This window comes from Fringilla coelebs (genome assembly GCF_963513975.1).
Source record: "Fringilla coelebs genome assembly, chromosome: Z".
NCBI lineage: Eukaryota > Metazoa > Chordata > Aves > Passeriformes > Fringillidae > Fringilla > Fringilla coelebs.
This window is the reverse complement of record NC_140031.1, coordinates 17,074,729-17,090,862: the sequence shown is the minus strand read 5'-3', so window position 1 is coordinate 17,090,862 and position 16,134 is coordinate 17,074,729. Positions and strand designations below refer to the sequence as shown.

The 16,134-nt window shown below is 38.9% G+C and overlaps 1 protein-coding gene across 3 annotated transcripts in view; it reads left to right on the top strand.

Moving 5' to 3' along the window:
* Positions 1 to 16,134, top strand: part of ARL15 (ARF like GTPase 15) — a 227,875-nt gene that overhangs the window by 69,407 nt on the left and 142,334 nt on the right. For all 3 annotated transcript variants that reach the window (XM_084224669.1, XM_084224670.1, XM_084224671.1), the window contains 2 exons: positions 12,786 to 12,930; positions 15,724 to 15,783. In XM_084224669.1, the coding sequence (XP_084080795.1) occupies positions 12,786 to 12,930; positions 15,724 to 15,783 (205 nt within the window). The remainder of the gene's footprint in view (positions 1 to 12,785; positions 12,931 to 15,723; positions 15,784 to 16,134) is intronic.

Genomic DNA, 16,134 nt, shown 5'->3' with positions numbered 1-16,134 from the left:
GTGATTTTTTCTCTCTAGCCAGCAAAAAGGAGTTTCCCAGCTTGGCAAGATTTATGCTGATCTAGAATAAAAGATAAAATTTTCGTTCCCGTAAGAAGCAGTGAGTCATTTCTTGCTGAAGTGTCTGCAGCCTTAGAACAAGTATTAAATGTCCCACAGCTAAGCATTAAATCAGCTGAGGAACCAAGCATCCCAGAGCTGTGCTCTGTTATCTGAACAATATGTTAAGTGTATTTCTGCTTGGATTTGTGATTGTATTCATCATAATCAGGTGTATTCTTAAGTAACAATCTGTTCCTTTTTTAAATGACAAAAATTTTTATGGAACTGTTGCATAATGATTGCCTGAAAAAAACCAAGACACTCATCACACTTTCAATGAAAGTTGTATCATTGGGAAACAGATTGCGCACAGGGAGGGCTCAGGTGTAGGGTGTCTTTTAAAAGTGTTAGTTTCCTAGAGCTGACTGGAGACTGCACCTACTCAAAGGAGAAAAATTTAATTCCCCTTAAAAGGCTTTCAGCAGTTCTGAGACTAAAAAAAAAAAAAAAAAAAATCTGGCACAGTGATACACTGTCGTGGATTGAAGTGTTTCATGCCTCTTAATTGAAAAAAAGTGGTGATTGTTTCACCAGGAGAAATTTCTTGGCTTGGGCTGTCAGCACCACAGAGCAGGCACACTGACTTACCCGTGAGTCTGCATGGCTGTATGGTAGGCTGTTTTGTGAGCAAAGCCACAACAATGGGTGTTTTTACAAAAAAATAAAGATGGTTCTTGCCAACTTTCACCTAAAAAAATGTTAAAATTCAACCATGGCTTTTTAAAGGTAATGTAATCTGCTTGTCCGGAATTTGTGTACAGAATATTTACCATTTTTTGGGTTTTTCCCCCTTCTATCTCAAAAACATGAGTAGGCATTGGTCAATACTTACTAAAAAAGAAAAAAAACCTCCCATTTTTGTGGTTGTTGTGTGAGTTTCTGTGTTTCTTTTTTTTCTTTTTTTAAATTTGGTTTTGTTTATTTTTTTAATAGTGCAAACTTGTAAAAACAACTATTATTTGTAGTTGACACATTTCTCTGTAGGATCTGTTCCCTTCCCTATCAGCTGAAAATCCCTGTCTCAAACTGAGTTGCGTTTCCCAAAATTTCAGGCATTAGAAGTAGGGCATCTCTTGGCATTCTCTTTAAAATGGTTTAAAGGCTGTGTAGCCCTTGATTTATGCATGCTCAGGAATAATAAATTTCAGTTCTGATTTTGCAGTTCTAAGTGAACAAAATAGCCAATGGAGTCTTCATCAGCAGGGTGGCAGCTGAGAAGCTCCATGTAGGCAGACATGCCATATGTAGGCAGAAAAAATATCCAAACTTGCAACTGGAGACAGGAGAAATGTGAAATGCCTGTGTTGGAGCATGAGATGTTTTCAATGGCTGAAGTTTCTCAAACCTAGCTCATTAAGAGTTTGATTGAGGCTAAACCTGTTCTGCATTCCAAGAGGCTCTCATTGATTAAAATTTGAAGAATTTTTAATGATACTTGAGATTCATATGCCTTCCTCTAATTGTATATTTTGGATTAATGTTTTTGTGTGGGTTGGTCTGTTTCCTCCCATGGTAGTAATGTGCTGTGCTAGCCAAGTAAAACTGTTATGCTGGATAAGGGGGTGGGAAGAGAGGTTCCTGTGTATATTCCCTAGGGTCTTTTGGTCAAAACAGGTATTCTCTTGAAGTTTCTCATTTTTTGTAAATATAGTGTACTGGAAAAGTAAGAGGAAAAGGCCACATAAGATTGAAATAGTTCATAGGGAACCTAATGCATAAGAGATATTTATAGCCTGCATTTACATATTACCTGTTTCAAATTCAGCACTGGAGACTGGTAACGCCATGAACTGGTAATAGTCTATTGGATCTCCCAATTGTGACTGCACTAATATTGGTATAATTCTTACTCCATTTTCTGGTGTTGAAAAGCTGTATTGTCTTCAGTGTTCCAAGTAGAAGAATTCTTTGGCCAGAAGACTTGCACAGTCTGCAAAATCAGGCTATCCTTGTTCTGTCCACCTCCTTCTATTACCTGAATCCTCCGATTACTTCTTGTTGGATTGTGTATATGGGTAGTGCTATTTAGATGTTAAGTGTATATGCTGTTTCTTTTTTAACAACTTTTGTTGCATCAGTTTCTACTCATGTCTTCTTTCCTTATGCCCTGATAATTTTAGGGCAATCAAACATTTGTTGGTTTGTTCCCTTCTTGGTTTGGTATGCATGAGCAGAGAGCAGCAGGGATTCCTGAGCAGGTTTAAAAGTCACAGTTGAAATTGTACTTTGCCTCTTAATGTATTGTCACACTGTCATGATTGTGTTTAATTTTGCTTTATGGTATTTTGCAAATTGATTCTGAAGCTCTCATGTTTGTGGCTTCCCCCTGCCCCACAAATGTCAATGTGTCCTTTTTCTTCTCCCTGTTTGCTTTTTTTAATTTGCTTGTTTGTTTGTTTGAGTGTGTTTGGTTTGTTGTTGGGTGGTGGTTTTGGTTGGTTGATTGGTTTAGTTTGGGGTTTTTTGCACCATTTTTTTTACTTTGACTGATACTTACAATCTTGTTGTACTTTCTCTTCTAGATCAGCTATGAACTTGCTCAGGAAGACCAGACTTTATAGAAAACAGTCTGGACCACTGTCCTCAGAGATTTCTCCTCTTTTCTCTCAGATTTGATGTCAAGTGTTAGTTTTGAAATCTTTTATAAGAAGGATCAAGATGCGTCTTGGGGCTTAATCTCAGAGGAAACTTTGCTTCGAGTAAACATTAGTTATTTCCTCTTCTTCCCTCAAAACACTTAGAGTTTTTCTAGGTTCACTTTCTTGCTTCACTTTTTGATAGTCAAGAGAAACACACAATCCAGGAATTATTTTCTTTTATTTATGATTATGGTGCCAAACAGCTCTGAAAGCTTTGGATTAACCTGGTTGGGAAAAATATACTGAAGTTTGCCTGTTTCTCTAATGTTACTCATACTATGGATGGAAGAATTCAGATCTTGTTACTTTTTTCAGAGGTTTATTCACTTGTATCACCTGGATCCCCCTTGAGATCTTCTGGCTGTTAGTGCATGACGACACACTTTTCTTGTTTGTGCTTGGCTGTTCCCATGCTTTTTTCAACTATGTTTCAAATTAATTTGTGTTTATTTTAACTTAACTGGTTTGTTTGAAGACCATTTTGTTATATAGATCCTTTTGCAAAATTCAGAAGTTTCATTTCACAGGGCATGATGGGTCTTAATCTCTTAATGTACTTTGAATTTGCCTGCAAATTTTAAGAGTAGGACAGCAGCAGTAACTTTTCTTGTTCTTTCCTTTTTAAATGCATGGAATACAATGCAAGTCTTCATTTACCTCCATCTAGTGTACAGCCAGATTCCTCTTTGCACCAGATATATTTCTCTAATTTTTTTCCTTTGACCCATTCTGGCATGGGGCTTAAAGATGTCACTCTGCTGTTTAAATAAATCCTCCTTTTGATATTGTTACCAAAGTCATCCTATGTGCGCCATGTATGTTGAATACTAATGTCCAAGGTCTTATGTACTTGTGAATAGTTTTTGAGGAGGAAAAAGAAACAAAGCATGTAGGTGGCATGTAGTCGAGTAGACAGCTCAGAAAAAAATCAAAGAACACCAAGTGGTCTATATGCTTCTTTCTGCTTTTGTGATCCCACGTGAACAGAACAGAATTATTCATTCTATGCTGAAAAAAAAAATTGTTTGGTAACCCACCTTGTAGCATACGTAAATAATGGAAAAGCTTTTTATGTTTTGTCTCAGAAACTCTACAGGGATGGCTTTCAGCAAGCCTGAAAGCTCAAAGGTGTGATTTTGTTTTAGTTGTTTTATTTGTGTGGTTTTTTTGAGGGGGCGTATTAAGGAAAAAATGTATACATCTTTTATCCTTACCAGAAGATAGATGTGACAGGAAGTGTCACATCCTTAACTTTTGCACATTTGGGTGGTGCTGCTACTGCCTTTTTTGCTGGTATTTTCGATGATTCTTCAGGCTTTTTTTAGTGTCGTTGTGTGTCCTTAAGTTGTGAAACAAACTGTTTGCAAAGGCTTTCATTCATCTTTTTTTGTTGCCTTTGTCTCTTGCTGTTAAATGTGAATGAACGGGTAGATTGAATGAGTTACTCTTGTGCAATAAAACAAGTGGAAAGCAAACTGTCAGAGAGGAAACAACTTGAGCAATAATTCTACACTTGATGGAACTTAGAAGTGTCCAAAAGCCGTCTTGGAGCTTGGTTTGACACTGCAGTGAAGCAAGTGATTGTCTTCTGTGCAGAGTACCACCTGTGCATGTGCTTATAACTGTTTGCTGACTCAGCTTTGGTTTATCATAGCTGTCTGCCATTTAATTTTATGTAGGCTTTTAAATCGTACTACTTCACTGAATATCTGAGTACATCTGAGAACTTGATATTTATTACTTCATTCTTTCTTCTAGTGTGAATGTAAGGGAGAATCATAAATTGGTTTTGATTTTATAGGGAGTGGGCAGGAGATTAAGGTCAGAGAGGCTCGTTTTCCATTTTGGATGTGAGGTTTGTGGTTTATTTTGGCTGATGGTAGGGAAAGGACTCTTGTTGCCTTACAGCTTCTTCCAGGGAAGTTATGTCTTTGGCTGCATTTATTGAATTTTTATGATTCCTGAACTTTGGGTCAAGCCTTCATCTAAGAGCAGTTCATCTGATATCAGATAAAACAAATTATCTCCTGCAATTTGACCCACTGTAATTGTATTATCATGACCATGAAGTTCTTTGAAATTATAGCTCTGAATGGCAGTGTCGTATCTGGCCTGTCAATAGTCATCCAGTTCTTTCTTCTTAACTCTCTTTCCTCTAAGCCTTCTCGGTTGGTAGCAGAGTTATGAAATATGTTAAAACATGAATATGTCTCTGTCATTTGTCTGGTGTTAGTCCTTTAGAGCCTGTGTCTTGTTCATCTGGGACTACAAGTGATGTTGAAAGTTTTTTAAGGCTACTGCTTCTTTTGATGTTCCAGAACGTGGCTACTCTGAAGTAACTTGAAGCTTTTGATAGGGGATGGTAAACAATTACAGACAATGAATGCAAATGTATTTCTTCATGGTCAGAAGGCAGAATTTGAGATTCCTGCTGTAAACCCTATGTTGTTGCTTCATCCCTGTAATAGAGGAGGATCTATGTGAACCACTTGAAATTCAACAAGGTCAAGTGCAAAGCTCTGCACCTGAGGCAAAGCAATCCCAAGCACCTCAGCCTGGGCAGAGAATAGGTTGTGAGCAGAAAATAGATTGTGAGCAGCTCTGCTGAGAAGAATTTAGGGGTGCTGGTGCATGAGAGGCTGGACATGACCCAGCCATGGCCCAGAGAGCCAAATGTGTCCTGGGCTGCATCCAAAGGGATGGGGCCAGCAGGGTGGGGGAAGGGGATTGTGCTCTTCTCCTCTGCTCTGGTGAGACCCCACTCACTGCATCCAGCCCTGGGGTCCCCAGCACAGGAAGGAAATGGAGCTTTTCAAGTGGGTCCTTGTCATGGGTTGACCCTGGCACAGTGCCAGCGCCCCCCATGAAAGGAGGATCTCTAAAATGGTTACCGTGAGATGTGACCCAGGAACAGAACAAAACAGGCTCCAACTTGGGAATGGAGGGGAAAAAAAAAAAAAACAAACAACATTTTATTAATCTACATAGACACAAAAGGGGAAAAAGGGAAAACTACACACAACAATCTACAATAGAACATCTTCAAAAACACTTCTCCTCCCCCCACCTCTCCAACAAACAAATCCCCTCTAACACATCAATTCTCAATCCAATACCCTCCTTCACACACACTCTCCCCAGTTCATCAGGAGAGAGGAGTCTTCCTCTCACACCATGGGCCTCCCCAGGAAAACACTGCAAAGTCCCCAGTGCTTCCATGTCACACGCTGCAGCCGCCCGAAGAAAATCTGTAGCGGTGACCATCTTCCTTCCATGTCCAGCGCTCTCACCACTGTCCATGGATCCAAACTGCTCCTTAGGTCCTTTTAAGAATGCTTTGCCTAGTTCCAAGAAGTGGCCGCCTCTCACCATTTGGGACACCTGTCCCCCCCATATTCTCTCCCCTGGGGCCTGGGGCTCTCAGGAACAGAGATCCTTCGCTGGAGGCAGAGGGCTCCACCACACCCTCCCCCTCAGTCTCTGTCCTCTCTGCTTCTCCTCGCGGCCTTGTCACTCCTGGCTTCTAGCCAACCGCCTCCCCCAAGGAGCAGTCTCTGTATTATCAGAAGAACTTGGTTTCGCCCGTGGCTGTGTAAGAGAAAAGTCCAGCCAAAGCCACTCCACTCATCTCCTCCACCTAGGGCACTCTCATCTACAAGCATTTCTTCACCTAGTCAAACTTCTTCTTCTTTCCCATCCTCTTTCCCCTCTCACTCCTCAGCTGGGGAGGATCAGTGTTTTTACAGCTTCCAAAAATTCACAAAAAAAAGGTTAAAAGCTCGGCCCGGTCTGCTGGCAGCTGGGCACTTGCCACCCCCCCCCCACTTTCTCCTCCTGGCTGTGCTCCCAGCACAAGATAACAAATTTTCAGCCTGCACAGTCTCTATCATTCTCTCTCCCAGGGGGGCTGCCCAAACCATCCCAGGACTCCTCCACCCCTGCACCTTGCCGGGGCTCCGGCCTTCCTTCCCAGGCCGCATGGCCTCCCCTTCCCTGCCCAGACGCCGCTGGGCAGGGGAGAGGTCAGAGCAACTCACCGGCCGGACTCCAAAGAGGAAGGTCTTCTCTAAATCCTCTGCTTTTTAACCCACTGAGTGTGTTCTCGGAGGCGTACCCAAATCCTCAGTGGCCACACCAAATGCCAATTTCACATCTGGCCACTGATTGGTTTGACCATAACTTTCCAAAAAAAAAACTCTCTTCCGGGTCAAACCATGACAGTCCTGAGGAGGCCTGAGCCTCTGTTCTATGAAGACAGGCTGAGAGAGCTGGGCTCACTCAGCCTGGAGAAGAAAATGCTTCAAGAGATCTTATAGCATCTTCCAGCACCTGAAATGAGCAGTCAACCAAGCTGTTGAGGGACTTTGGGCAAGGGCATGTAGTGATAGGACAAAGGGGAATGGTCTTAATCTAAAAGAGGGTAGATTTATATAAGGTGTTGGGAAGAAATTCTTTACTGTGAGGTTAGTGAGACCCTGAAGCAGATTGTCCAGAGTGTTGTGGTGATTCATCCTAGGAAGTCTTGGGTGAGGCTTTGAGCAACCTTGTCTGGTGAAAGGCGTCTTGGCCCCTGGCAGGGCAGCAGGACCTAGATGATCCTTATGGTCCCTTCCAACCCAACCAATTCTACGGTTCTATGATTTCTGTGAGGTAGGCTACCACCAGGACTGTTTGCTTTTTAAAACTGCCTCACTTCCTTGAGAAATTGTTTTCTTCTGCCCTTTTTTATCATCCTGTCTTTAATGCCTATACTTAGCACAGGCTGATATAAAGTTGAAGAGGAGTAGATGCATGTGGAGAAGGAGTGCTTTTGGTTCGATCTCTGGGCTGGCCACTCACTCCTTAGCCAGGTTAAACTAGAGGATTGCTTTATCCTGTGTGAGGGGTGGTATAGCAGGTTAGGAGACCTTGAGCCTTCCACTGGAGTTTGGATCATTATTGGGGTGGAGGATCTTGAGTATAGTGGTCACTGCTTAATGAGATTATGGACTGTCAGAGAAGGTGTCTAGTCATGATGCTGGGATTTTTACCTGTGCGGAACATCACTTAGGCTGGCAGTGGCTACATGCATCTACATTCATCTCTTTCAGAAGCTACAAAATGAATAGCAGTTTTAGGTTTTGTCTTTATTACTGAAGTCATATAGATGGAGATGAATCCTGTTTGGCTTTGGTTTTCTTAGAGATATAACTACCTGTACAACAGTATGGAGACTGAGGAGCCTGCAACTTTAGCTCACACTGTGAAATGCATGGAATTTTGTTGTACTAATTTAAAGTTAAGGTATTCAAACAGTTAAAATTTAGTTTATTTATATATCCTTCACCGCCCCCAACCCCCCCAGCCTTGCACAATGTATAATTTCATTCTGGTGCCTTGTGTGTTTTATTACTTGCATTCAGTTATTCCACTGCTGTTCCCTGTTGTTTCCTATCGTTAACATTATGACTGTTTTGTGTTATTGTGCCCCCCCCTTCACATTATCTCTTCAAGGTTTGAGGTTTCTTGTGCTTCCTTGATCTCAGACAACATCAGAGCTATGAAACCTACTGTGTGCAAACTTTACATTTTTTAATAAACTCCTTGAGTTTTATCAACAGCTTCAGGTGATTAACTAGTCCTCTGGATGTAAGTGTGTGCAAGTACTAGAAGTCTGTTGATTCAAAGATACCTTAAATGAAAAATAAATTGTAAAAGGAGACCATATCCATAAGTAAAACCAAGAGAGGGGGAAGGGAGCAGAGTAAGAGTTGAGCTTTCAGCCTTAATTCTGTATTTCAAGAGTTCTGAATGCTTGGTTTCTTAGCATTAGTGCTGCACTAACTTAAAGTATTTTTCCATGAGTGTGTGTGTATTTAACCAACTAAGCATGAAATCCCTTGCTTCTGTTTGTCCCTATCAAATAGTGGCAACAAAAGAAACAGACAGGAGATGGGTCCAGAACAAAGCAGAAATAATGGAGTATTTCACCCCAAAAAGGGGAGTGAAACGAGAAGTACAATGAGTAGGCAAAGACAGACTCAACAGCTGGAGGCAGTTTAATGTGTTGTAGAGAGTACTAATTCAGGGACATTTGCTGCCCAGATCTTCAAACTGTGATCTCTGAGTGGCACATATATCAGAAGTGTTTGGTCATCTCTGCTATAAACACAATATGCTTTTCCCAGACAAAATCTCCATAGGGCTTTAAAGGGACACTATCTAGGATTGTCAGCATAAATATTGATCTGCCTAAAACTCAGAATCATCTTGTTGGGTTGGAAATCTGTAAAGAGGAGTAGGACTGGCTAGCTTCTTCCCTTAACTATTAAAAAATGATTATACATGCACATGCAGCGTTTGTGCTCACTGACAAGTAAAATGAAAGTAGCTGCTGAATATTCACAAAAATTTCTGCAGACTGCAGCACCTATTACTCCCAGTTTCCTGGATTAATCCATCCTTTTTTTCAAAAACCGATCAAATGCATAAATTTTTTAAAAGTACCTTATTATTTTATTTTCTGTACTTAAAAATATGTTTGTTCATTAAAAAGTGAATTCCTGACTCTCCCTGCCTGCCTCTCTTTTTATGCCTATGTACCTCATCCAGTGGCTATAGCTTTAAGTGTGATATTCTCAAAAATTATGAAAGCTGACAATTTGACATGTCATTTCCTTTATACTAAGTAAGGTCTTACCCTGATAAGATGAGAAGGTTAAAAAAAATGTTCCGTTTTTGTTGCTAGCAGTGGGGTCTGAGTACATGACTGTATCTTAAACAACCTTTCAGTGACTGTGCCAACTAGCTCTGCTTGACCCTGTATTTGCAGTAGTCCAATGTTTTCTTTTCTGTATGCTCCACAACTTCCTCTAAGAGGCACTGTTAGGGTTTAGAGTTTGTTTTGCAATACCTAAAAGGCATGATTTTATTGCCCATTGAGCAAATCAAGTTTGGGAATCAATGGAGGAGACTTCCAGGTCTATATCTGGCAAGTTAATTTGAGCTTCTTTTATGCCTTTTGGGTTGGCTAAATGGAGTGGAAAGTATGCTGGTTTGGGAAAGAACTGACCACTAGTTGAGAATTAAGCAACTCTCTCAATGTTTTTGATGTATTTGTGTTTTGGAATTCTGGAATGACTTCTTTAGTTACTGGTACACTTTTCTTGCAGTTTTGTGGTTTTCAGAGCGCATTGTAATATGTGATGACATCTTAAATAATGTGTAGCTCTAGTCCATGGTTATAAAATATTTCAGGATGCATTTCCTGTCTATAATGAAATACAGAATATAAGATGCAATTTTATTTGCACAGTCTGTGACTTCTGAATTTTCTAGCCCCACAGATACTGTGTAGCTACTAGATGTAGCTGCCACAGTTGTGATAATAAAGGTTTAGTCTCTATAATGGATACTTAAATGGCCCTAACTTTGTTAGGGACCAGGCAACTTTAGGCTGCTGAGAGAACCGGAAGAGAGTGATCAGACTGTTTGTATAGTGATATTTCCAAAGGGAAAGATGTTCATCTGAGCTTGAGTAAGGAGGGTTGCAAAACAAGTTTATAAAGTCTAAATCTATTTTTACAAGCATCCTCTACAATGTACTCTAGAATTTCTCATCTCAGCTGCTGCTAAGTGTTATACACAATAGCTTAAGTTTCAGCAGCTTTTTGAAACTAGAATATTAAAAAAAGTGTTTTCATTACAACTAAACCAAGTTACTAAAGGAAATTAGCCTAGCAGAAGGACAAAGTCATGAATATAGCAAAGATAAGGGAATCATACCAGATAAAATACAAGAGTGGTCTGGGGGGAGCCATGTTCCTGTCTTCAAGGGGGTCTGTCTGAAATTTTCATGCCTAACTGTGCTTAGTAGTGAAGGATAAGTGAGATGAGCCTACATATGCTACTTTGGAGATGCAATCTGACCTGGATTTTTGATCATGTGTTTCATCCACAGCATATAAACATTCTCCAGTCTAAGCTGGACTTCAGAAGTTTGCAGTAGAGAGATCCTGAATTTCACAAACCTGCCTGTCCCCCTCAGAGCCTCCATATATGTTTTACAAAGAGCAGTAATTATCTTTTACAGAACTATATATTATTAGATGTTGTCAGGACTCAAGTGTCATGTTTGATTGCATAAGAACAGCCCAGTGGCTGGACAGAGAAGCACAGAATTCCATCAGCTCGTCTATTCCTTTATGTTTTTCAATGTTGCAAAGATGCCATGATGACAGGGACAAATGGAATCCTTTTAAAGACTGGCTATAGAGGGTCTGACACACAGCCTCAGGAGCTCTGGCAAGCTCTGAAGGATTTTATGTGGCCTTCAGCTTGTTATCCATTAAGTGGAAGCTTTATTTAAAGGAGTTTATCTTTTTCAATGAACTCAGTTGGCCTTTCTCACTTAAGTACCACAGTAGAATGTTTGCTGTGGCTTTGTAGAACCTGTGAGATGAGTATAAACTACTAAATGGATAGAGCATCAGTAAATAAAGCTAGTAGGCAAGTTTATTCCTTTGAGGTATGGACACATACAAGAGCAAACCTTAAAGAAAATAATTTTTGAATCAAATCTTCATGGAGGCAAAGCTATTATTTTTAAAATCTGCTGCTTTTATTCAGCTTAAATATTATTGTACATATTCTTACTTCTTCTAAAGTGTTACCTTTCACTCTTTTAAAAAATACTAAAGTAGATTTGTAGCTGCTACTGAATTTATCTTTTGCTTCTTCAAAGCAATGAGAACTGTTTTGGCAGCATGTGTAATAGCTTACTGTCTATACAGAAAGAATACAATTAAAGTTCTGTGTTGAGTGAGCTGTCCTTTTATAATCACATTCTCACTGGAGGACTTGCTCACAGGGTCAGGCCCCACTGTTTGCATTAGAGCCTTACTGACATCAGTTCATTTCTCTGCTCCTCCAGTAGCCCTCAGTGAGAAAACCTGGGCAGTTGTCAAGACAAACTAGGTTAAGGTTGTAAAGACTGGATTTCTTTTTCCGCAGTTGGTGCAGTGCAGACTTGTGGTTAAGATGGAAATAAAGAGCTGGGGCTATGTGAAAACAGAATGTGTGACAAAGGGCTGATTGCACAGACATGTTTTCCCTTCCCTATTAGAGCAGATGTCTTCCTTTGATATAAAGGTGGCAGATACTGGGGAAGAAGTTATTTATGTCTATGTATATTGGGGTGGCGGAAGTCTGCCTTGGAAATTAGTGGGTAATTATGCTCCATACATAAAATATAAATTTCCTAGCTTTCCTGGAATTGAATGCTTTTAGACTTTTGCATTAAAAGTTTCTAAATTGCATATAAACAAAGAACTGAAGAACTTAATGAGGGTCTAAGGAACCCTTTGGAAAACTTTGCCTACTTTGGGAAAACTGTTTAAGAGAAGCGAGCAGAAATCTGAAGTAGGCTTTGTGTAAGAGATTTTTATTTGTTTACATTGTGATTAATTTATACTTCTCCAGGGAAAGTGAGATATCTATCTGTTTTTTACTAGATCAATGTCCAGAAAGATTTATTTGTTTTTTTATTTATTTACTTACAAGCTGTTGCTCTGAGCTGAAATGCGTGACAAAGCAAGCCTGGAAAGCATATTAGCGGGGCTAAGTTCTCTGATTCTTTTCTGTGATGGCAGGTAGAGCCTGGTCAGTAGGTGCTCAGGATTGGCTCTGATATTCACAGCAGGCATTGCATGAAATTAGCACAGGAAGGAAACTCCTGCATAATCAGCTGTAGAGCTGTATAGGGTGCAAGCCTGTCTCGTGGTGTGAGTAGTTCGTGCTGCTTGGGAAATGGACACACAGCTTTTTGATGTTTAGGTGAAAAGTTAACATGTATACTTGTTTTTTTATAAAGTTCGAGATTTTGGTTGAGTTGGTCTTAGTCTATTAATTGTTGATTTAGTCAAAATAATAAGTTGGAATAATACTTTGCTTCTCTCCAGCCTTCGAGCTTATAAACTTCCTTCTTAGAAGGTTAAAGAAATAAACATTTGCCAAAAAAGAAAACTAACCTCTTCCTTTTGTATTTGTTTTGCCCTACCCTGGCAGTGTTTTAGAGCACTTTGCTGCAAGGGACCGCCACCACCACGACCTGAGTATGACTTGGTTTGCATAGGCCTCTCTGGTTCTGGCAAGACAAGTCTTCTGTCTCAGCTCTGCAGTGAAAGCCCGGAGAATATCGTGTCTACCACAGGTAGGATGCTCCCTTTATTCCCTGGTGTGCTGGAATATTGCCCAAAGATGACTACTGAAACACATAGCAAAGGCTGTAGAGAACTTCAGCCTGCTTATCTTGCTGTTGAAAGTACCTAGTGGATCACTTTGCAGCTACCACTGCTGCAATACTTTCTTTCAGTATTTGTTCATATATTGGGGAATATCCATGAGAACATACAATTTGGAATACGTTAAAAGTTGAAAATGTATGGTCTAATGAAGCAGAACCATAACATACAGTAGTACTGTACTGCAGACACACATTAAAATGTTTCTTTCTTCTTTTTACTTTTGATTTTTAAACAGTCTTACTACATATTGGAGAGAAAGGAAGAGAATATGCTGTAAAATAGGATAGCACAGTGATGCTATGAGACTTTAATTGGGATTTATTTCTGTATGTATTTGGTCCATGTTGCCTTGAGGTATATGTTAGTGATCAAAATAAAAAAAAATAATGGAAATATGATTTTTTGGTGATAGTCCCAGCTTTTTACAGGAGCGAAAGGCTTGTTTATGTAGTAAGGGCAGATTGTGATCAAAGAATTAATTTACAGAAAGTTTCAGTGGTACTGAGGAGATACGTAAAAACAGCCAGTACAACCACAGATAAGAGGTATCTTAAGTGCAAAAAATTTGAATAGGCATCTTGATAATGGCAAACCAGAATGCCTAATAGTGAAAAGCATGTTTTGATTGAAAAAAAACCCCAAAACAACATATGAAAAACAAACCAAGAACAAAACAGCACCAGAAAAACCAGAAACAGACACGGGAAGTAAGAAGAGGGAATACCTGGCTGGAAAGTTCAGAAAGAGGGCAGATTAGGTCATGGAGGTTGAAGAAATCAGGTTCAGTGGCTGCAGCAATTATTAAGGTTGGTTTGCTGATGGAAGTGATAGTAAGTGTTGTGCAAGTACCTTGTGTTTGCAGTGACATGGCTTCGTACTGTAGCTGTGGTTCATGGGCTTGAATTTCATGATTGTGCCTTAGCAACCCTAACTGTTTTTCAGTGTATGTTTTCTTAATTTACGAGAACATAAGATTATTTAATACAAATGTAAGTAAAATGTAAAACAGGTACAAGAAAATAGTGTTTTTATTAACGTGAATAACTTCAGTGTAGAGGTGTTATTGGCAATGTTAGAGAGATCCGACAGCTGTGAGAAGGTGACTAACTCAAAAAGTTAAAAGGAAATTGTAGAGTAATGAGCCTTTTAAATTTTTTTTTATCCTTCTCTTGAGCTTTATCTCCAGGATTAAAACAGATTATACTTAAATAGTTTAGACCCTAAAATAAATAGTAACAACAATATAAATAGAAGTATAAAGCTATAAGAGAAAGTAATGAAAATACTGCTAATTAAAAATTAAATTGATTTTGTTTTTCTAGAGAGATGCAAATAAAATACTATTATATGATTAGGTAACTTGAAGAATGAAAACCAACCCTGGAGAACACTAGGCAGGCAAACCAAAATGATGCACATCTAGGGTATTCAGCTTATAATAAATCTTCTTAAATGTGGCAATCAGACAATATTGTGGAGAATCCAGGAATACAATGTGACAACTTCTCCACTCAGGTTTCAAGCTATAATGTATATTTTTGCTTTTTTCATCAATGCCACTCAGGTCCATTCCATTTTTTCCCCTTTTCTAGTAAGACTTTAGGATTTCTCTGAAAATAACGATTCCCAAAATATTTCATAGTTATTCCCTTCAAATTTTCTTGTACTTTCCTCTATTGTATCTAGCACTGATCATAGTAGGAGTACTGTAACATCTTATTGGTCTAACCAGGGAGAAAAAACATCTTGTTTCTCTTAAATGATAGCTAATAAAAGTGAAGTGAAACACATTTTCTCAAAACCTCTTTACTCATTTCACAGGTATGTAATCATGTTGAAACGACTTGTGCTGGATGGAAATAAATTTAATGTCTGTCTGGATATTTTTTGCTGAAGGAGCACACATAATTTTTCCTTTATAAAGTATTACGTACTTATATGTATGTATGCACTGAACATGCACAATTTAGTGTATAATACACTGATATGGCTGGAAGCCTTTCACATTCCCTTTCTTTTGTCTGTCTGAATTTTCAATTAAGGGTAAAGGTCACATTTTGGTGGTGGCTTTTTTGTTTGGTTGGATTTTTTATTTTTATTTCAGTTTTAAGCAAAAATCAGGCTAATAGAGGACTCATAGATATTTCCAGTGTGCTTATGACCATTTAAATACATCCAACTTAGGTTTGTAGAAGGATCTTCCAGTTAATAACATTTATAGAAAGAATTAATAATCCAGTTGCAACCAAAACCTATGAAGTTTAAATGGAAGAATACAATGATTTTTATTGCACATTGTTTTCAAGGTCTCCTAAAATTTGCAGAATGATCATCTCATATTAGGGGTACTCTGGATTGTCGACTTTAGCTCTAGATGCAGTAAAAGATTATTTTATAGAAGTATATTCTGGTAGAAAGTCTGGATGGAAGTTTTGTGCTACATTTTGTGTGCCAGGTACTTATAATTGAAAATTGCATTGCTTATCCTGATTTATTCTTGTTCCACTCTATGGCACTTCTCCACCTCTTACCCCCCTCTCACCCCCTTTTAACTGACTTTTTAAACCCATTGAAAGAGAATTTCTCAGGCAAAATCCTGGCTCTTGATGGAAAAAGTTGTTTTTTCTGAATATATGCAATTGGTTGCAAATGGCCTCTTTAACAAATAGCTTACTAATGTTCTGCATTTCTCTTCTTAGGTTTTAGTATAAAAGCAGTGCCATTCCAGAATGCAATTTTGAACGTAAAAGAACTTGGAGGTATGGCATTTATTCCTTTGTTTATAAAACATGCATATCTAAATCTCATCATAACTGTCAGTTGCTTTAAATTGTTAGTTATTTTAAATTTTAAAATGATAGATCAATACAGCTGTAGTTAAAAATGTCAGCAGATAAAGTTGAGAAAAGCTGTACAAATCCTGACCTCAAAGAACAAAGGGTAAAAAGCAGGAGGAGTGGAAGGCGTGTGGTGTATCTCTTTAATATAATTTCTTGGATTGCAGTGGTTAAGTTACACAGAAATACAAACTGGACTGTAATTTTAGTATGGCTCATGTGGCAGCTCAAGGAAGTGTATGTTCCTTATGTTTATTGTATGTATAAACTTTC